At 39.0% G+C, this 23,809-nt stretch overlaps 1 protein-coding gene across 3 annotated transcripts in view; it reads right to left on the reverse strand.

Annotated features, from left to right (window-relative positions):
• NRDC (nardilysin convertase) overlaps positions 1-13,014 on the reverse strand; it is a 102,666-nt gene extending 89,652 nt beyond the window's left edge. The window contains exon 1 of one of the 3 annotated variants that reach the window (XR_006296995.1): positions 12,453-12,976. Coding sequence is in view for 2 of the 3 variants with exons in the window: in XM_043578756.1 (XP_043434691.1) it covers positions 12,453-12,796 (344 nt within the window). In the remaining variant the exon portion in view is untranslated. Of the gene's footprint in view, positions 1-12,452 lie in introns of all 3 variants that reach the window. The other 2 variants (XM_043578756.1, XM_043578755.1) reach the window with 2 other exon arrangements.
• Between the last annotated feature and the right edge of the window lie 10,795 nt (positions 13,015-23,809).

Below are 23,809 nucleotides of genomic sequence, written 5' to 3' on the forward strand. Positions count from 1 at the left end.
GTCGAGCTTCCAACTTCCGCTCAGGCCATGATCTCCCGATTGCTGCTGTCAGTGTGGAGACCACTTCAGATTATCTGTGCCCCACCCCCCACCGCCCCTCCCAGACTCACATTCCCTCTCAAAAATTAAAAAAAAAAACAAAAACAAAAACTTTTTCCCTTATAGGTATATATACTCTCAAATGTGTGCCCAAGGAGTCATGTATAAAAATGCTCACTGAACAGGCACCTAGGGGGCTTAGTCATTAGTCAGTTAAGCCATCTGACTTTGGCTCAGGTCATTATCTCCCGGTTGGAGAGTTTGAATTCCACATCCAGTGAGCTCAAGCCCTGCTTCGGGTGAACGCTGCTTTTCTTTCTCTCATGGGATTCTCTCTCTCTCTCTCTCTCTCTCTCTCTGCCCCTCACAAGACTCTCTCTCTCTCTGTCCTTGCTCATTTGTGCCCTCTCTCAAAAGAGAAAAAGAAAAAATGTTCACTGAACACTAGAAACAAATTAAATGTCAACAATCAGAGAAAAGATAAATTGTGGCATAATCATAAAAAAAATAACAGAAACCTGGGAATAATCTAAATGACCAATAATAGGAAAACAGACAAATTATGATATATTCATACAAGATATTGCTAAAGAGCATTTACCATTAATAACTAGAGTATTACACTTTATTAGCACTGATAAATCTCAAAAGCAATGTTAAACCAAAGAAAAAAAAAGGCAGGTTCTGAGACATCTAATATGACAATTTCTATTTGTATGTCTTAAAACATGCAAAAACAAGAATATATACTGTTTACAGATAAATGTACATTTGATAAAAAGTATAACAATATATATAGGAATGAATTTTATCAAATTCAGATAATGGTTAATACTGGGAAAAGAGGGTAGGGAATGAAATGAGAGAAGCAGTTATAAAGAGCTTCAACTGTACTGGTATGGTTTTATTTCTTTTATTTTAAATTTTTTTTTTTTTAATGTTTATTTTTGAGAGAGACAGCATGAGCGGGGCAGGAGCAGAGAGAGAGGGAGACACAGAATCTGAAGTAGGCTCCAGGCTCTAAACTGTCAGCACAGAGCCCAACGCGGGGCTAGAACTCAAAAACTGAGATCATGACTGACCTAAAGTTGGACACTTAACCAACTGAGCCACCCAGGCACTGCAGTATGGTTTTATTTTTTTAAAAAAATTTTTTATCTGAAACAAAAGCAAGAAATAAAATGATAAAAGAAAGACTGAAAAACTTATCTTTATATAAACAATCAGAGCAGAAGAGAAAAGAATGAAAGAGTCAGAGATGGAAGCAAGGCTGAGACAGGTACTACTGTAGGCACTGGGGATTCAGCAGTGAACAAAACAGACTCCTTGCTCTCACAAACCAGTAAATATATAGTATATCAAGAGGCAATAAGTGCTATGAAGAAACATAACCATGAGAAAGGGTATAGGGATTGGGAACCTGAGTAAAATTGTTATTTTATACAGGGTTCTATTTAAAGCCAATGAAATTGGATGAGATAACGCAGGGAGCAAAGGTAGCCAGGGAAAAGAAGAGGTCTGAGAACTGAGCCCTCAGTACTCCAAAATTTAGAGGTCAAGGAGATAAGAAGGAACCTTCAAGTGAGGCAGAAAGAGAACTAGAACAGTGCTGACTGACCTGGGAGCCATCTGAAAAAAGCATTTCAAGAAGGAAAGAATGATTAACCATGTCATATGATACTGAAAGGCCAAGAAAGATAAGAACTTGAGAACGGCTCAACTGTAAAGGATATTGGTGATCTGGAAAACAGCTGTTTTGATATAGCAATAGTGGCAAAAGACCACTCTTGAGTTCAAGAAATTATGGGAGTGTCAACTATACCTCAATTAAAAAAAAAAAATTGGGGGGGGGGGGGAATACGTGGGTAGCTCAGTCGGTTAAGTGTCCGACTTTGGCTCAGGTCATGATCTAGCAGTTTGTGAGTTCCAACCCTGCGTCAGGCTCCGTGCTGACAGCTCAGAGCCTGGAGCCTACTTCAGATTCTGTGTCTCCCTCACTCTCTCTGCCCCTCCCCCATTCCCACTCTGTCTCTCTCAAAAATAAATAAAAACATTTCAAAAAAATTTTTAAATAGGGGCACCTGGATGGCTCAGTTGGTTGAGCATCCAACTTAGCTCAGGTCATGATCTTGCAGTTCATGAGTTTGGGCCCCGCATCGGGCTCTGTGCCGAGAGCTCAGAGCCTGGAGCCTGCTTCTGACTCTGTGTCTCCCTCTCTCTCTCTGCTCCTCCCCTGCTCATGCTCTGTCTCCTTCTCTCTCAAAAATAAACATTAAAATAAATAAATAAATAAATAAATAAATAAATAAATAAATAAATAAATAATTTTGGGGGGTGCCTGGGTGGCTCAGTCAGTTAAGCATCCAACTTCAGCTCAGGTCATGATCTCACGGTTCATGAGTTTGAGCGCCACATGGGGCTCTGTGCTGACAGCTCAGAGCCTGGAGCCTGCTTCGGATTCTGTGTCTAACCCCCTACCCCACCCCTCACACCCCCTCACCCCCGCTTTCTCTGCTCCTTCCCCACATGCGCGCATGCTTTCTCTCTCTCTCTCAAAAATAATAAACATTAAAAATATTTTTCAATTTTTTAAATGATAGTATGGAATATATTAATGGCAATGAAAGCTATAAATCACACATTAAATGAAAAAATATATAAATTAAAATGGACATTATCTCAAAAAAAAGAAATAATGAGAATAGGTGAACTGCAAATTTCAAGTGTAGACAATTCTTTTAACAAGCTTTGCTACAAAGAAAACCAAGAAACTTGAGTAGATGGAAGGTATAGCTCACAGAGGATGTGGGAAAAAAAAAAGTCTTTCCCCTGAAGACAGGAATGATTACAACATATTTGTATACTCGTGGAAATGATCCAGTAAAAGAGAGAAACTGGTAATGCAGAATGGAAGGGGAACGACTGCCGGAATTGATGGACAGCATCAACAAAGAGCAGATGGGGCTAGTGCACAAATGAAGAGATGGGTCTTAAGAGGTACAGACATGTGACTCATTAGTAACATAAGAAAAGGCATGCAAAGACTCAAAGAGACAAAGTCCCTCCCTACAAAAATTTCAGAATAAGGGGTAAAGATAAATTTAACTTAAAAAATTTAAAGCAGCTTGAAAAAAATTGCTACAGGGGCACACAGGAGTGTAAATAACTCACATGTGGGAGGGGAAGACTGACCTAAAAGAGTGAGAAAGGATTCACAAGGGGCGCCTGGCTGGCTCAGTCAGTCAAACATGCGATTCTTGATCTTGGGGTCATGAGTTTGAGCCCCACAGTGGGGGCAGAGATTACACACATACATAAGATTCACAAAGGAGGCAATACTTCAACTCACAAGACAAATATGACCTAAGAGTATAGCATGTGCCAAGAAAGAGTACAAAACAGCACAACAGAAGATGAAACTAGAAAGAAACCAAAATGGACGGGCTTGGAGCTTATCTCCCATGGTAAGAAACATGCTTAGATGGAACCAAATAAGAACACAATCCATTTACACTAATCAGTGCTCAATACCTGTTCAGAATGTGTTTTCACAGAACAGCATTTTAGGCTATCATGTAATAAAAGCATTACCTAATAGGATTACCTAAAAATTAAGTGAGATCAGGGCACCTGGGTGGCCCAATTGGTTAAATGTCCAACTTCAGCTCAGGTCATGATCTTGCCATCCGTGAGTTCGAGCCCCACGTCGGGCTCTGTGCTGACAGCTCAGAGCCTGGAGCCTGTTTCAGATTCTGTGTCTCCCTCTTTCTCTGACCCTCCCCCATTCATGTTCGGTCTCTGTCTCAAAAATAAAAAAACGCTAAAAAAAAAAAAAAAAATTTTAAGTGAGATAATCTACATAAACTCCTTAGAATAGGACCTAGTATATAGTAGCCACTTAACAAATACCAGCTATTATTATTAGAAGGAAGATTACTGTTGATGGTAGTGATATATATATGAAATAACTTTTCAAATTACAATCTACTTCCAACACTCGAGAAAACAGTTAAATTCTGGTCCAACCATATAATTGAGCCTTCCGATGCCCCCCTCCCCCAAAATGCTAGAAATAGACTATACCCAGTTTCCTGTGAGTTGGACTGACTTCATTCTGGGAAACAATGACTATGAGACCTATGTCAGAGTGGAAGTCCCAGAATAAACCAATCGTCTTGTCTGCCAGCTTTCCCAATTACAGATCATCTTTGAAACAGACAAGATCACCAGAGGTTACCCTACATATCTACCAAACTCATTAGGACTGGGTTCATTCCCAAAGGACTCTGTAGGGAATAAAGAGGCTTCTTAGGTAAAGAAAATTTGACAATATCTCATAAAATGGTAATGATTAAATATGGTATATCTACACAATGGACCGACTTTGTTGGTAGACAAAGTATGTATACCGAAAAACAGTAAGAAAATGTTCACATTATTAAATATATACCATTTTTTAAAAAATTTTTTAATGAGAGAGACAGAGACAAAATGTGAGTGGTTGGGGCAGAGAGAGAGGGAGGCACAGAATTTGAAGCAGGCTCCAGGCTCTGAGCTGTCAGCCCAGAGCCTGATGCGGGGCTCGAACTCACGAGCTGTGAGATCATGACCTGAGCCGAAGTCGCTCGCTCAACCGACTGAGCCACCCAGGCGCCCCTACCATTTTTTTTTAATGTATAGCAAGACAGTATAGTACTGGCACAACATACACACATAGACCAATGTAAAAGAATTGAGAGCCCAGAAATAAACCAATACATGCTTACATGATCAATTAATCTATGACAAAGAAGGCAAAAATATACAATGAGGAAAAGAAATTCTCTTCAATAAATGGTGGTAGGAAAACTGGACAGCTACATGAAAATGAATGGGCCCAAACCACCTTCTTACACCATACACAAAAGTAAACTCAAAATGGATTAAAAAACCTAAATTTAAGTCCTGAAACCATAAAACTCCTAAAAGAAAACATAGGTAGTAATCGCTTAGACATCAACCTTAGCAATATTTTTCTGGATATGTTTGCCCAGATAAGGGAAAACAAAAGCAAAAATAAACTGGGACCATATCAAACTAAAAAGCTTTTGCACAGAGAATGAAACCATCAACAAAACGAAAAGGCAACCTCCTCACTGGAAGAACTGCAAATAACATATGCAGTAAGGGGTTAATATACAAAATATATGAAGAACTCCTATGACTCAACACAAAAAAAACAAATAATCTGACTTAAAATGAGCAAAAAATGGGCACCTTGGGACTTCAGTCGGTTAAGCGACTGACTCTTGATTTCAGCTTAGGTCATGATCTCCCAGTTCATGAGATCAAACCCCATGTAGGTGCACTGACAGCACAAAGCCTGCTTGGGATTTTCTCTCTCCCTCTCTCTCTCTCTCTCTCTGCCCCTCCTATGCTCACACACATGTGCACTCCCTCACACTCTCTCCCTCTCTCTCAAAATAAATAAGAATTTTTTTTTTTAATGGGCAGAAGACTTGAATAGACATATTTCCAAAGAAAACATACAGATGGCCAACAGAAACATAAAAAGATGCTCAACATTACTAATCACAAAACCACAATGAGAAATGACCTCACACCAGTCAGCATAGCTAAAGGAGTAACAAGGCAAGCATGTGGAGAAAAGGGAACCATTGTGCATTACTAGTGAGACTGTAAATTGGTGCAACCACTATGGAAAACAGTATAGCAGTTCCTCAAAAACTAAAAATACAAGTATCACAGGATCCAATAATTCCACTTCTGGGTATTTACCCAAGAAAAATGAAAACACTAATTCAAAAAGATATATGCACCCTGTATTTACTGCAACATTATTTACAATAGCCAAGATATGGAAGCAACCTAAGTGTCCACTGACAGATGAATGGATAAAGATGTGGTATACATACATGATGGAATATTAGTCGTGAGAAAGAATGAAATCTTGCCATTCATGAAAAGATGGATGGACCTACAGGTGAAATAAATCAGACAGACAAACACATTTAAATACCATATGATTTCACTTATATATGGAATCTGACAATCAAAACAAACAACAAAGGAAAACAGACTCGGAGAGAACTACTAGTGATCACCAGAGGGGAGGTGGTGGAGGGATAGGTAAAACAGGTGAAGGGGATTAAAAGGTACAAACTTCCAGTTATAAAATAAATAAGTCACGGGGAATAAAAGTACAGCATAGTGAATACAGTCAATAATATCGTAATAACTTTGTGTGGTGACAGTAACTATACTTACTATGGTGAGCATATCACAATACATAGAATTGTCAACTCACTATGTTATACACCTGAAACTTACATGTCAACTAAATGTCAATTAAAAATATACATACAAATTACAAATGCATAGCACAAAGGAATAAAGACTATAAAAATGCAGTTACAAGTGGTTAATGCTGGATGGAATGATTATAAGAATTTTTAAATTTTTTGTTATTTAAATTTCCTACAATGAATACCTAATACTTTTATTTACTGATCTTCTTTCATTATTAAAAAGTAAATAATCCAAATCAAATTCCTTCTTTCTTTCCCTAGAGAAATAAGCTTACTGAATATCATTCCTAATCATTTCTATATAAATCTAAACATAAAGAACTATATTTTAGGTAAACATATAATGAGAGGTGTTATTTTTTCCTTTTAAAAACAGAATTATAGGGGCGCCTGGGTGGCGCAGTCGGTTAAGCATCCGACTTCAGCCAGGTCACGATCTCGCGGTCCGTGAGTTCGAGCCCCGCGTCAGGCTCTGGGCTGATGGCTCAGAGCCTGGAGCCTGCTTCCGATTCTGTGTCTCCCTCTCTCTGCCCCTCCCCTGTTCATGCTCTGTCTCTCTCTGTCCAAAAATAAATAAACGTTGAAAAAAAAAAAATTAAAAAAATAAAATAAAATAAAAAAATAAAAACAGAATTATAGGGGCGCCTGGGTGGCTCAGTCGGTAAAGCATCTGACTTCGGCTCAGGTCATGATCTCACAGTCTGTGGGTTCGAGCCCCCGTCAGGCTCTCTGCTGACAGCTCAGAGCCTGGAGCCTGTTTCAGATTCTGTGTTCTCGCTCTCTCTCTGCCCCTCCCCCACTCATGCTCTGTCTCCCTCTGTCTCAAAAATAAACAAACATTAAAAAAAAAAAAGAATTATACAACCTACTTTGGTCTGCAACTAGCTTTTTTCATTAAACAATATATCAGGACATCTTTCCATTTCTTTTTTTTATTGCTATATATGATTTTCATTATATAAAAAACTTAATCTTTAGTCACTAATGGGCATTAAAGTTGTCGCCAATTTTTGCTATTACAAACAATGCTGCAAACATCATTTAATTGGGAACATATTGGGGTGCCTGGATGGCTCAGTCCAGTGACCAATTCTTGATTTCGACTCAGGTTGTGATCTCCAAGCACCACATCATGCTCTGCTCAGAGCTCCCTCCCCTGCTTGTGCTCTCTCTCTCTCAAAATAAATAAACTTTCAAAATTAAAAAAATAATAAAGTAATTGGGAACATTATAGCTAACATCTGTGTGCTATGTGCCAAACACCACAAGCTTCTACATGAATTAAATACACAATATCACATATATTATTACTACTTGTATAATTTACATTTTGTCTTCTGTAACCTACCCATTCATACTATTTTCCCTGAAAACCAACTAATTATGTTTTTAAATTGGCCAGGATACAAAAAAAATTTTTTTAAGTTTATTTACCTTTAGAAAGAGAGAGAGAGAGAACAACTGAGCACGCACATGAGCAGGGGAGGGGCAGACAGAGAGGGAAGGAGACACAGAATCCAAAGCAGCCTCCAGGCTCTGAGATGTCAGCACAGGACTTTAACCCACAAACTGTGAGAACATGATCTGAGGAAAAACCAAGGGTGGGAGGCTTAACTGCTGAGCCACCCAGGCACCCATGGCTAGGATACAAATTTAATCTAAAAAATTTCTGGCAGAATATCCCCATGAGTTCCATGAAAACACCTAGCATATGAGCACTCATGCATTTGTACATTCTACAAATATTATTTGAGAACCTACTATGTGCTGGACACTAAGCGAACAAGACATAGTCTCCATACTCACAGGTTTTAGCCTGGCTAAACTGGGTTAACAACGAGAGAGGAAAAAAAAGTAAAAAATAGAATACATCAATTAAAGAAAGACTAGTATCTTGTATCAGCGCACACCATTCAAACACCATTCAATACACAATTATAATTACCTCCTAAACCAGTCTTGCCACATCCTATGGATCTGATCTTCAGATTCATCTTAAAACACTGGTTTACTTACGTCATTTTCATGCTCAAGAACCCACAACTTCTCTTAGTATTTCCCAAATACACCTCACCCATTCTCATTAGCTATTTCAACCTTCACCACTAAAGGATTCCTGTTTCCCACTACAACTCTTAAAGAATCACTTAAGTAAACCTCAACGCTTACTTTACAGAACAAAAAAGTCTATAAAGCAAGAATGCTTTCAGCACCTAACTGCCTGCATCCATACTCATTACACCTTCCTCCATTTTCAGTGAAGAGATTTTGTGTTCCTCTTCTCTAAACCAATCGCTTCATGAATATTCTTGATCCCGTCTCCTCATTACTATGTAAGGATTTTGTTCCCTCTATTATCTCCTGTATCTTCAACCTCTCCCTCTCTGATTCTTTTTTTCCCTCAGGCAATAAACATTCTCAAGTCTCTTCCACCTTGAAAAAAATTCTCCCTTCACCCCACATAATACTTTATCCTAAAATTTTCTCTCATCCCCTCCCCTTTAAAACCAAACTTCTTTAAAAATGTCTATCTCATTATCTAAAATTTCTCACCTTGGGACTCAATGAAGTCTAGCTTCTGCCTCCCTATCATTCCTTTAAAACAGCTGTCACCAGGAACAAACAACTTCTTGGGTCTCCATAAGATTGTTCTCAGTTCCTGGGGCACCTGGGTGACTCAAGTCGATTTAGTGTCCGACTTCGGCTCAGGTCACGATCTCACAATTTGGTTCATGGGTTCGAACCACCAGACTGTTAGTGCAGAGCCTGCTTGGGATTCTCACTCTCTGCCCCTTCCCCACTCATGCTTTCTCTCTCAAAATAAACTTCAAAAAAAACAAAAAAAAAAAAGATTTTTCTCAGTTCTTATAGTACCTGACTTCTCAGAATAATCTAACAATGATCATTCTTTGCATAAAGCATTTTCCACTGCTCTTCATTAAAAAAAAAAAAAAAAAAAAAGCCCACTATCATCTAGTTTTTCTCCTTCCTAACTGTTCCTTTTCAATTTCAGTGGTTTATGGGCTGGTTTTCTTCTGTGTCCTTAAAGGTCCTCTGCCTTAGATTAATGTGCCCAAGGTCACATAACTAGTGACAGAAGACTAGATACACAAAGGACTAAAAATGCCATACTTTACACATGCTAACACCTCTTACATTTAATGCATTTGTGCTTCAGTATCTGCTCCCTAACTCTACCAAAAGTCTAGAAGAATTAGAATTCTTTTTAATGGACTAGAGAATTTTTTTAATGCTAAATCTTATTTCCAAAAGAAACATTTTAGTTCAAGCCCCAGTAGGGCTCTGTGCTCACAGTTCAAAGCCTGGAGCCCGCTTCTGATTCTGTGTCTCCCTCTGTCAGCTCCTCCCCTGCTAGCACTCTGTCTCTCTCTCAAAAATAAATTAACATTAAAAAAAAACAGTAGTTCCCAATTTGAAGTCCCTTAATTCTTCCAAATAAGGAAATCAACATTTACTAAACACTTATACAGATCCCTAAAAAAAAAAACAAAAAAAAACAGAATAGATGTCCTGTAGGTATGTTTAACATTTCACAAAAGCTAAATACAAATTACACATATACATAAGTAAAATTCCACAGGCTATTACTTAATAAGTGCAGGTTGGTAAGCAAATCTTTCTAGCCATTATTTCACCCTAATAATCCTTTAATCAGGTCTGCCTCTGGTGCTTATTCACACATTCCAAAGACATATAATAAGATGGATATGTACTGTAACAGACGATGTACAAAATCCTACTGAAATACAGTTAAAGGAGGGATTGGTTCTACATATAAAAACTTCACAGAGAAGACATCTGAGAGGGTCCTAGAAGGATAATTCAGCTCTCTGGGCTGCAGATGCTTCATGTCTGTTTCTGGCTACAAAAATTCACAGAATTTCACTTTAGGTTGGATAAGTCTTTAAAGATCATCTAGCACTGAGGTTTTCCACCTTTTTTTTTAAGTAACAAAATCTTTTCTTTAGAAGTCTAATTGAAACTTTCAGTATATTAGAGATAAAAGCGGACTTGCTCTTTTGAAAGGAGAAAGTCACTGGAAAATACCTGTACTAATCAACCCCCATTCATTTAAAATAAGAAAAACGAGACAGTAAGAAGAAAAATGATTTGACAAAGGACCACATCGAAATAGAAATACAATATATTCAAAGAATTCTTCTTAAGTATTACCTCTTCTTTTAAATCTTTCCTAATTTTCTCCCTAAATGCAGTTTACAACTCCTTATATTATTCCTTAATATATATAACATATACTTCCATTATGGCTTCTATAAATTTTTAGCACCCTAATTTTAACTTTTTTTTTTTTTTAACATTTATTTATTTCTGAGAGACAGGGCGAGACAGAGCACGAGTGGGGAGGGGCAGAGAGAGGGGAGTACACAAAATCCGAAGCAGGCTCCAGGCTCTGAGCTGTCAGCACAGAGCCCAATGCAGGGCTCGAATTCATGGACCACGAAATCATGACCTAAGCCAAAATCGGCCGCTTAACCAACTGAGCCACCCAGGTGCCCCTAACTTTTTTTTTTTTTTAACACGTGTGTGTCCCTCTTCTACATTGGAAGCTCCCTGAACACAAAGGTTGTCGTACTCATTTTTTGTATGCCCAGCACTGAGAATAAAATTAAGTTATATCCAATCAAGTTTTAGAAAAGATTTAAGATAGCGCAGTGCGTGGCACACAAGACTTTAGTATTTGTCAAATAAATTTGCCAAAATAGGTCATTAAATGAAATAACATATCTAAAGCAGTTAGAACAGTATTTGACACATGGTGTATATTCTTTAAACATTAGCTGTTAATATGTAATTTTACGTAGGCTAAAAAAACTGAAGCATTACTGAACATTTAATCTAGAAAACTAAGCACCTTTAATCAAGGTTTCAATTTGCTCATTCACATATTACTAATGCAAACACATCTTTGATGAGAAAAAGATTTAGCCCATCCATAAAGATCTCTTGACCCTGCAGCCTGGAAAAAATAGTACAAAGAATTGTGTACTGTTAATCTCTAGACTTGAAGCTAAAGGAGAAATTCGGCCAGTCTTAAACTAGAAGCTAAATCACCTGTTTCAGTCATCTGTCCAATGGGAGTGATGGGGAGTGGAAAAGATTACCTCCAAGGTTCTTTCCTGTTCTAACACTGTAGAGGTTTCTAACAAATTGGGACCTAGAATCCTTCACCTTTCAACTCAATAGGAGCAAGAACTCTATAAAAATCAGTAAATGGTGCACTGGATTTGGTGTCAAATGGACAAGGTTTTTATATCAGTTGTAGTTAACAGTGTAATTCTAAGTAAGAAGCCAACTCTCTGGATCTCAATTTCCTCAACCTGGAAAATGAAGTTGTTGGACAATATGATCTCTCTTTAAAATACATCATAGTCACAACATTCTATGAAATAAGCTACCTCTGAAAGAAATATTCAGGTGCATGTTTAGAGGATTCCGGCATAAAACAAAAAGCAGACAATTTCAGAATTAAAAGAAACCTCAGAAGACTTCTATGACTCACACAACTCAGACCTACGTCCTCTCGAATACACTTTGGAAGAGGTCACCCAAACATTCTAGTAATGAAGAACAACCCATAGAAACAAGCCACTTCATCGTAGGCCAACTATGACGCCCAAGTTCTTTTACTGAAGCCACACTACCCTCTAATAACTTCCACCCATTAGTTTTACCCCTTTCAACCAAGGGCACCTATTTATTTGTGGCCAGTGATAATATGCCCCTTAAATATCTTTTCCAAAATTAAAATTCCCAACTCCTTCAACCTTTCCTCATAACCTAATACCAAGACTCCCTCACCATCCAGCATGCCTTCCTCAGAGAACCCACCATTCTTAGCGAATGTCAAAATTACTCCAAGAGCCTTTCCCATTCTGACATCCTGATTCCTCGTGAAACTCAAGATTTCCCACTTGTCCGGCTGACACCACATGGAAGCCCCTAATTGCCCTCCACCCAAGGAAGCACCTGTGATGGGAAATGTGCCCCTGTTGCTCTTTCGGGAGACAGAAACAGAGAAGCCCCCACCCGGCTCTCCTCCCGGGTCCAAGCCTCCTCCCTCACCGGTACTGCTTGGGGTCGCTGGGAGACTTGACGATCTCAGGGTCTCCGGCATTACTAACAGACCCCCTTCGTCCCTCTTCCTCAGATTCATCAGCTCCTAGACGGGCAACACGGCCGCTCTCTCCCAAATCCTGTCCGTTGGACTGCAGGTCAGGACAGCTGCAGGTAGACTTCGCCTTGTTCCTTCCAGGCATGGTCAGAGTAGGAAAGGGTCTGGCAGCAGCCGAGTCTTCGCACCGACCCCGCGCTCGAATTCTCCACAGCGCCGCGGACTCCCGCCCGGCCTCAAACCACAACTTCCTCCCGGTGGCACAGACTGCAGCAACCGTGACTCTCCTCAGCATTCACTACCAAGCTAGAGCGATGGGCATCCCGCTCGCCTGGGCCCACCTCCTCCTCCTACTCCTCCAGCCGCTCCTCCTCCTCCGCGTTCCAGAGGCGGCGGCGGCCGGCGCTGGTGCTGCCGCAGCCGCTGGGGAGGACAGGCCTGAACCCCTCCCCCAATCCGGTCTGCCTCACACCAACTTCCCTCAAGCCCCCGCCCTCGCGGTCGCCGATGACGTTACTGATTCTAGCCAATCAGTAGGCAAGAAGAGAGGTCACGCGCATGCAAACAACCAATGGGAACAGGGAATAAAAAGAACCAAAGCGACCGGGCCGGATTTTTAGAGCACCTAGAAACCTAGGGTGGGCGGGGCGAGGAAGTAGAGGCGGAGAGAGTGGCGTGGAGGACGACGGGAAGAAAGTGCTTGCGCCGCGTTTATGACGTTCCCGGGGTGTAGGTTTGAGAGAGAGGCTGAGTAATGTTCCGCGGCCTTGAGAAAAATATTCCCCTAATGAGAAAACCGAGAAGCGAGTGGAGAAAATGAATTCCCAAGTTTTTTTTTTCGCCGATTATATTTTGTGTATTCTGCCCTTTACAGCCGGCGCGTAGCCATAGGCTGTGACTCAGCATATAAAAAGCGGAACGCCGGAAGTATTTTTCGCCGCCGGATGGGAGCTGCGAGAGAGCTAAGCTAAGCTGAATGCCAGATAGCCGTTAAGGTTTTTCACCTTATCGCCAGGCAAACCTTGGTGCTATTTGCCCTCAGAGCCTAAGAAAGCGCTTGAAAGACCAGTGTGCTCATTCTTCCATGCGAAAACATTAGCTACCCCACAGCCTAGAGTCCACAGCATTATGTTCAGCTAACTTTAAGTAGCCACAGCTTCCCTGACTACTACCCTGAAGTACCTTTTCCAAAGTTTTTTTTTTCTGCTTGTAATGGTCTTTGGTGGGCCATCATCTCAACTGTAACTGAAACTGACATACTTGGAAAATGAAAAGCAACTGCCATGTTAATGAAGTACAAAATACTGACACCGTGAGTCAAAAGATCCTCACACGTAAAGGGAATAAATATGTATAAATGAATGGAGAAAGACCAAGCAGAGGGAGGGATTCATTTAATGGCTGTTAAAGGTATTTAAGTGTTTCTAGGCCGCCTGAGTTCCAGACACAGGGAATGCAATCAGGAACAAACAAAAATCCTTGTCTTTATCAGGCTTGCTTTTTTTTTTTTTTTTAAGTAAACTCTACCTGTAAGGTGGGGCTCCAACTCAATACTCTGAAATCAGGAGTGGCATACTCTCCCAACTAAGGCAGCCAGATGCCCCTGGGGTTTGCATGCTTATGATAATGGGGGGTGGGGGGACAGAGAATAAAATCAGTGATGTATTTTTAAAACAATGAATGCTCTGACAACAAATAATGCGGGGTAGGCCAATAAGGAGTCGGGAAGGGTAAGTGCAATGATTCAGGCAGGAGATGATGAAAACCTGAACTAGGGCAGTAGATGAGATAAAATTGAAAAAATATTGTTCAAATATTCCAGTTTATTTTCATACATCTTTTCAGGATGATCATCTATCAGTTTTTAAGCTAAGAACTCCTCTGGACTTCCCTCCTTCAAGGAAATGGTTTTTCTTGTATATCCAGCCCCCAGCTTAGCTTCCCAGTCAGTACATTGTGAAGCAGTCAGTAATGTTTGTTGTTCAATAAATACCTGAAGTGACATGTCTATTTTGAAGGTGTTTTGTTTGTTTTTACTTACCAAAGCAATAACATCATAAATAAGGAATCTTCAGATTCAGCCAGTAATTAGAATTTTATAGCTGGGAACAAAGAGAGGCCATATCTAAAGTGCGACCTGGGGGTGCCCAGCTGGTTCAGTCAGTGGAGCATTGATCTTGGGGGTGTGAGTTCAAGTCCCGTGTTGGGTGTAGAGATTAAAAAATAAAATCTTAAAAAATAATAATAAAGTGTGACCCGTTAGTTTTTTCCCGTTAGAAAGAGCCCTCTAAATCTTATAGTTGACCCGACTGTAGAGATACGGTAAGAGATATGGTGTGTGTTTATTTATATAAATAAATATCAAGGCATACATTTATTCATTCAACCAACAAACTGAGCTCCTAATATATGCCAGGTACTGGGACTAAAGATACTGGGAATTACAAGAGAACTAGTGGGAGAGACATTAAACAGGCACACAAATTTTTTCTTTTTTTTTTTTTTAATTTATATTCTAGTCAGTTAATATACAGTGCAATATTGGTTTCAGAAGTAGATTCAGTGATTCATCATTTACAATACCCAGCGTTCATCACAAGTATCCTTCTTAATACCCATCATCCAGCTAGCCCATCTCCCACTTACCTCCCTCCACCAATCCTCAATTTATTCTTATCATTAAGAACCTCTTGTGGTTTGTTTCCTTTTCTTCTATTCCCCCCACCCCCACCGTCTTCCCATATGTTCAACTGTTTCGTTTCTTAAATTCCACATATGAGTAAAATCATAAGATATTTGTCTTTCTCTGATTGACTTATTTCCCTTAGCATAATACATTCTAGCTCCATCCACATCATTGCAAATGGCAAGATTTCTTTTTTTTTTTTTTTTTTGATAGCTGAGCAATATTCCATTGTATATATAAACCACGTCTTTTTTATCCATTCGTCAGTCAATGGGCATTTGGGCTCTCGCCATCGCTTGGCTATTGTTGATAATGCTGCTATAAACATTGGGGTGCATGTACCCCATTAAATCTGTATTTTTGCATCCTTTGGGTCAGTACCTAATAAATAAGCACACAAATTTTTAAATTTATCATTGTGAATAGCTCTAAAAGGAAAAATGCAGAGAGACCTAGAATAGAGAGTTTCTCTAAACAATAGACATTTAAACTTAAATTTGAAACATGTATAGGATTAGTGTAGAAATTTATAGGAATAGACTTGTTTAAAAGCTCTGAGAAAGCAAGTCAATATGACCAACGTGTCATAATCAAAGAGCAAAGGGGAAGTGAGTCAGTGGCCAAAATAATACAGAACCTTTATAAGAATAAAAAGAAATAATTGCATTATCTACTTTTTTTAATTTTTTTTAACATTTTTATTTTATTTTTGAGACAGAGAGAGACAGAGCATGAACGGGGGAGGGTCAGAGAGAGAGGGAGACACAGAATCTGAAACAGACTCCAGGTCTGAGCCGTCAGCACAAAGCCTGACGCGGGGCTCGAACTCACGGACCGCGAGATCATGACCTGAGCCGAAGTCGGACGCCCAACCGACTGAGCCACCCAGGCGCCCCTGCATTATCTATTTCGTGTATCACTGGATTCCTAGCTTCTAGAATAATGTCTGCCACATTAAAGGTACTCACTAGGGGCACCTGGCTGGCTCATTTGGTAGAGTATATGACTCTTGATCTTGAGTTCATGAGTCTGAGCCCCACATTGGATGTAGAGATTACTTAAATATGTATGTATAAATACCCACTAAATAATGGTTGAACAAATGAAACAGGAAGACAAGATCACAAGTGTTTTCCAGGTAGATCACTCTGGTTGATGTGTGAAAAATAGTTTGGATTGTGGAGGTGAGGACAAGACTAAAAGTAAGAAGAGAGGAATCACTTAGGAGGGTATTAAAATAATATAGGCACTAGAAAATGATAATTTGGATTTGAGGAGTGATGGTGGAGATGGAGAGATGTATACATATATGTCATATATTTAGGAGGTGGAATTGACTGGTTTGGGAACTTCTTGATGTGGAAGAACTGTCAAGTATAACTCCCTGGTGTCTTACTTTCTGGATGAGTATGAAATAGACCAGGGACTGGACTTGGGTCCCCTCTATCTTGACTGTAAAATCTAGTGTTCTTTGGCTTCCTCCACAAGGCGGGGGGGGGGGGGGGGGGGGGGGGCGGGGAAGCTAAAACTCTATGTCTCTTGAGTAGCATATCTTGCAGGAAAGCAGAGGGAGTATGCTTACAAAAAGAGGATGCTTACTACAGAGACTGATGAAGACCGGACCAAACCAATCTGTGCCAAGATGGACTCCAGTGCTGAACTTTCACCGATGTTTTCTCTCAGTATAATACTAAAAATTGTGCTGGTGATGGAGATTTAACACATCAATTAGACATGGGACACATGAAGAACCATGACGTTTAAATGTACAGGTGCTAATAAATCCTAGCGTCTACACGCTTAGACATCACCTTTTTCCCATCTAAGTCTCTTTAAAATAACTCTCCCTGGCCTCTCCTCATGGAGTCAACCTGAGTGAGGATTCTTTCCTTTGTGCTGTCTCCCTTCTGTCCAAGCATAAGCCAGAGTAAAGCCTTGCCTAAAACTCCCTGTGGTCTCCTTTCTGTTTCTATTGTTTAGAGAGCCCAAGGTAGGTAATAGTGCCATACCTCAGTGAACAAATTCTGAAAGAGGAACAGGTTTTGAAGGTGAAAAGCATAAGCTCAGTTTTGGATATATTATGTTTGAGTCATTTGTGTGTCATGCAAAAGAAAGAAAGATTAGGTCTAGAGCTCAGAAAAGAGGCTTTAACTGGAGATGCCAATTTGAAGTTTATCAGCTTATATAGGTGGTAACCAAATTCTATTGAATGAGATCACCCACACTGAGATTGCAAAATGAAAAGAAAAAAGGGCCAAAGAACCAAGCTTTGAGGAGCTTTTAGCAGATGAAGAATTCCCAAAAGTGACAGAAGGAACTACCTGGTAAGAAGGAAGACCAGAAGAATGTAATATTTCCAGAAAAATATCTCTTTGATGCTTGGTTCAATACCATTCTGACCCTATAGCAAATTGCAAAGTGTCAGATTAGATGTATAAAAGATGAGAACTAGTAGAGTATCACAGAAATACTTTAATCTGGCCTCTTCAGATATAAAGAGAAATACCTACCCAGAGAGGTAAAGTTCATAAGCAACCTATGACACAGCCAGGACCTCCAAACCAGAAGATTGGTTTTCCCATTTAAAATACAGCTAACCTGGGGCACCTGGGTGGCTCTGTCGATTAAGCTGTTAAGCATCAGACTCTTGGTTTTGGCTCAGGTAATAATCTCATAGTTTGCGAGATCGAGCCCCGTGTCGGGCTCTGTACTGACAGCACTAAACCTGCTTGGGATTCTCTCACCCTCTCTCTCTGTCCCTCTCCTACTCACTCTCTCTCTCTTTCTCTCTTAAAATAAATAAACTTAAAAATAGTAATAATAATAAAATACAGCTAACCCTTGAACACGCAGAGGTTAGGGACACCAAACCCTCCCTCCCTGTACAATCAAAAATTTGTATATAACTTTTGACCCCCCCAAAAATTAACTACTGATGGCCTACTGTTACTGACCAGGAGGCTTACCAATAACAAAAACAGTCAATTAACACATATTTTGTATGATACATGTATTACAAATTATATTCTTACAATAAAGTAAGCCCAAGAAAAAAGTTAAGAAAATCAGAGAAAATACATTTACAGTATAGAAAATCTATTTACAGTATACTGTAGTTATCCAAAAACTCTGCATAAGTGAACCCATATAATTCAAACCATGTTGTTTGAGGGTCAACTGTAGTTTAGAAATTTGCCATTCTTCATTTGAATTGAAGATTTGAATATTCATAATTATTGTAAAATATTCCTTAGAGAAAACTGGTAAGTTAAGCTATTATCATTTTATAGGAAATTGAGACATTAGAAATGTTTTTTAAAAGCTTGAGATCCTCAAGAAAGTTGAAGATTTATTAAAGAATATGAGTAAAAATAATTACATTATTTTTCCTGTACAAAAAAAGAAAGAAAGGTGAAGTGCACAGGGGCACCCAAATTGCTCAGTCAGTGGGGCATGCCAACTCTTTATCTCAGAGCTGTGGGTTCAAGCCCCATGTTGGGTATAGAGATTACTTAAAAATAAAATATTTAAAAAGAAAAAAGGAAAGAGGGATGCCTGGGTGAATCAGTCGGTTAAGCCTCTGATTCTTGATTTTGGCTCAGATCATGATCTCGCAGTTTATGAGATCAAGCCTGGGTCGGGCTCTGTGCTGACTGTGCCCCTGTCCTTCTCTGCCCCTGTCCTGCTCGCATGTGCACGGGCTCTCTCTCTCTCTGTCAAAATAAATAAGTAAACAGTTTTTCAAAAAGGAAGGAAGGAAGGAAACAAGGAAGAAAGGAAAGGAGAAAGGAAGAAAAAGAAAGTTGAAGTGTACAGATCATAATTTTTAGCCTCATTTACACAGCCCTTCTCAGAGTATTTAGATGTTTTCTTCTGTCTTCAGCCAGCCTATACTTCTTCCCATTTTTACCTCAAGGATTTCCCTCCCATTAGGTTTGATGACTCTTCTCTCCCTATTTTTCTGATGAGAGGTCAGAAATCATGAAAATTAAAAGCATCTCACTTGTATATTTGGTGCTTGCCTCTCAAAGTTATTTTAGTCAATGCAATGGCTGTCTACATCCCTGAGGGATAAATCTGAGCCCTACTCCTAAAAATTCAAAGGTAAATAATTTTATTAACCCCATTCCTGTATTTATATTTGAGAGTCATGATAGATCAGAAATATGAAATATTAATTCTAGGTTGAATAGATTGGTAGTGTTGCTGGTAGTCCATTAAAGTCTCAAGCCCAAAAATATCTATTTTGCCTTATGTCTAAAATTCCCCCATTAGTGACTCATTATTCTCTTTAGAACTCCTTTTAAATGCCAATAATAACCTTGAAAGGAATGAAAAACTACCACCATTTTGCATATAGATCTGTCTTATTTCCTTGTTTTTGAAACACTGGGAAATTTGAGATCACCATGAACCTGGGGTGGGTGAAGAGTTTGCTTAGGGTGGGGAGAAAGGCACAGGAAGAGGAGGTAAGTAACAAGAGAAATATTATTTACTTTAAAATTTTGTCCTGGGCCCACACTCTAAGCAATTACACCTTTGGAGCTCTAGTTATTAAGGGTACTGCCCACTGATTGTTCTCCATATTTGGCAGCTTTGTATCTAGGTCAAGAAGTAGGCTTGTTCTTATATAGTCTTCTCTTAGGAGACCAAATGTATGTACAATATATGAAGGAATTTATGTGACCATAAAAATCATTTTTGGGGGGCACCTGCCAGGCTCAGTCAGTACAGCATGTGATTCTCGATCTCAGGGTTGTAAGTTTAAGCCCCACATTGGGTGTAGAGATTACTTAAAAAATAATAAAATCTTTAAAAACAATGTTTTCCTATACTATTAACACAGTTCTAGGAAGAATTCAGAATTCAAACTCTAAAAAAAAGCCTTTATGTCAAATGAAAGGTTATGCTATCACAAATCCAGCTAAGTACTCTCATCTCTGATCTAAAGATAGAGATTTTGAGACTGCCTGGAAGGGGGAATGTGAAGGCACAAAATGATACTTAAAATATATAAATCAGAAATCAGATCATTTTATTCCCCTTTGTAAAACCCACCAGTGGCTTCTCTTTGCACTTTGAATAAAGTCTAGCTGCTTGCCATAGCCTATAAGGCCTACTTATGATTTCTATCCTTCCTCTATGTTTACAATCTCATCTACTATTCTGCCCTCTGCTCCATTCACACTGGTTTTCTTAATTTCTTTCAACACACTAGAGTAGTTCTTGCCTTAGGGCCATTACATCTGCTCCATGCCTGGACTGTTCTTCCTTTAGATTTTGCATCATTGGCTCCTTTTTGCCAGTCATATGTCAGCTCAAATGTGACCTCTTAAAAGAGGCCTTCTCTCACCATTCTACCTAAAAGAGTCCTCATTATCTGAAATCATGTTATTTGCCTATAAATTCTATTTTATAAGGTCCATTGGAGAGTTATTACTTTGTCTTGTTCTGTACCATATCCCCAACATCAAAAATAGTGTCAGGCACATAGTGGGTATTCAATAAATATTTGTTGAACTAATGAATACATGATACAGGAAAAAGAGGGGACCATTGAAGTTACAAGGTCCCTAGGGAGCCAGAAGAGAAGGATTAGCCTTAAATTAGAAAGCAACACCTTTTTCATTGGTCACAGAGAGAGAGTCACAGATAGGTACAGAAGCAGCAAAGATTTTAAATGTTGTTAGGAGGAAAGAAGGGGTAGAAAATTAAAAGCCATCACTTTCTAAATAAATAAATCCCCCCACTTTCTTTTTGAAATGTCATTTAAAGTCATTGCTGGAAATGAGGGGATAGGTAGTGATAGGTCCTGCTTCCATGGGAATCAGTACATAAGATATTTGCTTTTTTTGTTTAAATTTCACACATCTTTTTTAAAAAGTTTATTTTGAGAGAGAGTGTACATGTGTGTACAAGTGAATGGTGTTAGAGCAGAGAAAGAGGGAGAGAGAGAATCCCAAGCAGAGCATGGAGCCCACTGTGGGGCTGGGTTCCACAACCATGAGATCACGACCTGGGCCGAAATCAAGAGTCAGACGCTTAACGGACTGAATCACCCAGACGTCCCTAAATTTTACACATCTTGAAGCCAAGCCCTGTTGGTAGTGTTCATTTCCTGAGTAACAATACTTTGGGCAAAGCATTTTATTTACATTAATTCATTCAGTCCTCACAACAACCTCACAGATCAAGAAACTGAGATTCGAGAGTTTAAATAACCTGCACAAAATCACACAACAGGAAAGTAGTATTACCAAAATTCCAAAGATTTTATTTATTTGTCCCTTACATGCTGCCTGTCAAATACCTAGAATAAACAGACTTCTAATTCATTAATTTGGTTATTGATATCCCCTGATATTCCCTGGTCAACCCCCAGTTCAGTTTTTAAATGTAATATGCAAAATAACAAATGTTGTAACTTAAATATCCTGAAAGGACAGTTCATAACTATCATTAAGAAGGTATCTGGCTTTCCATCAGCCTTCCTTCCTTCCTTTCTGAACGATTATATCTAAAAGGCATTTGCTTAGGTGGGGTTAAACAAAGCAGGCCCTACACCCAGGGTGTGGAAGAGTAGTTTGATGAGAAGTATTGGAACATGAGCAATGTGAGAAGGGTGAATATGTGGGCTGATGGTGCAGGATGTCAGAGTCCAAGCAGAGGAAGGAGGGTGAGGGGTGATGGCAGCAGTGGCACAAAGGAGATTGGTTACATACAGAGGTGATTGATCAAATAAATAAATATATTAAAGATAATGGGAGTTTGTTTCCTCACTGAAGAGAGATGGGAGAAGGGAGTTACAAATATGGAAAAGCAGAAATTAGAGTAAACTCTGTGGTGTTGGACTGGAATTACAGGTAACAGTGTAAACTCAAGATTTTCAATAGTTAGATATGGAAGTAAATATAGCTGTGCGTAGATGCATATGTGAGAATATATATATATATATACATAACGTATATTTTCAAGCCATGTTCATTGACTGGGAGCAGTGACATCCCAACAGCAATAAGCATACCTAATATCTCCATCTTGATTTCTAAATGCTGTTCTCCACTAAAAGGAACTGGGGCTTCTTGGAGCAATAGCTGATTCCAAGGCCAGGGTAGGGAAGGTACAAGATGAACCTGCAACATCTCATATGCTGGAAAGTAAGGAAGTATTCAAAGAATGATGAGAACATGCCAAAAGGACACAGAGAACAGCTTGAAGGGGCTCCCACAGGACCAGAATGGGACAATTTGAGAATCAAAATAAATAACAATAGCAACAGATTATTGTATAAAATAGGAATCCATGCATCTAAACTGATACAAATAAACCAAAAGGCATAGAAGAAAGTTGTTGTTAAAATGGAAAGCCAACAGTGAATGTAAAAGGAATGATGGAATTAAAAAATTATCATCTGGCAACCATACTAGTAATAATTAAAGCAAGAAACATTTATGTATGCTAAGCCACTTGGTGAAAATATGATGAGGTATGGGATATTTATGTAACCTCAAAGTACCTCCCTACAAAATACTTATTAAGAAGAAGAAAAGGACAATTTTACTATGAAAAAAATCTGGCAAATATCACTTAATCTGTGAACACTTAGCATCAGTAATAGGAAAATTGAAATTGTTACTACCTGATGGTATGCAATGAGGAAAAAAAATCATCACTCTGTGCTATTCTTGCTAAAAACGTGTAACCTGAATCTAATCAAGAGGAAACATTAACCTAACCCAAACTGAGGAACATTCTATAAAATAACTCACCTATAGGGGCACCTGGGTGGCTCAGTCAGTCAAGCGTCAGACTTTGACTCAGGTCATGATCTCACAGTTTGTGAGTTTGAGCCCTGCTTTGGGGTCTGTGCTGACAGCTCAGAGCAAGGGTCCTGCTTTGAATTCTGTGTCTCCCTCTCTCTCTCCTCTTCCCCCACTCTGTCTCTGTCTGTCTCTGTCTGTCTCTCTCCTTCAAAAATAAATAAAAATATTTTTAAAAATTAAAAAAAAACCCTCACGTATAGTCTTTTAAAGTAGCAAGCATGAAAATCAAAGAAAAACTATGGAACTATTTTGATTAAAGACTAATGAGGTGTGATAATTAAATGCATTACCAAAAGCCTATTATTGGGGCAATTGGCTAAACTTGAGTGGAGTCTGTGGATTAGATGACAGTAATACATCAATATTATATTGCTTGATTTTGATAATTTATGGATGATGAAGAATCATATGGGCAACTTATTCTCAAGGGTTTAGAAATTTAAAAAATATTTTTGTACTGTTCTTATAACCTTCCTGTAAGTTTGAAATATTTTTAAATAAAAAGAAAAAATATTAGTAAGGGAGTCCAAAAGAATACCCTATGTCTTAAATGTAAAATGTCAATGCCAATGTCTTAAATGGAAAACATGATTCCTGGAATGGTGGATAGAAAACGTTGTTTTGTGGGCTTAATAATGGCAGTTGTCCTCCACCAAACCACATCCTCCAAGATCCTGATAGAAACCTACCTCCTCCTGGAAGCCTTCTTTAACTCTTCCAGACTACACTCATCATCCGTTCGATACCAGATCTCCGGATACTTATTTGTTGCATTACTTCCTTGGCACTTAATCATATA

Source organism: Prionailurus bengalensis, chromosome C1 (genome assembly GCF_016509475.1).
Source record: "Prionailurus bengalensis isolate Pbe53 chromosome C1, Fcat_Pben_1.1_paternal_pri, whole genome shotgun sequence".
Taxonomy (NCBI): domain Eukaryota; kingdom Metazoa; phylum Chordata; class Mammalia; order Carnivora; family Felidae; genus Prionailurus; species Prionailurus bengalensis.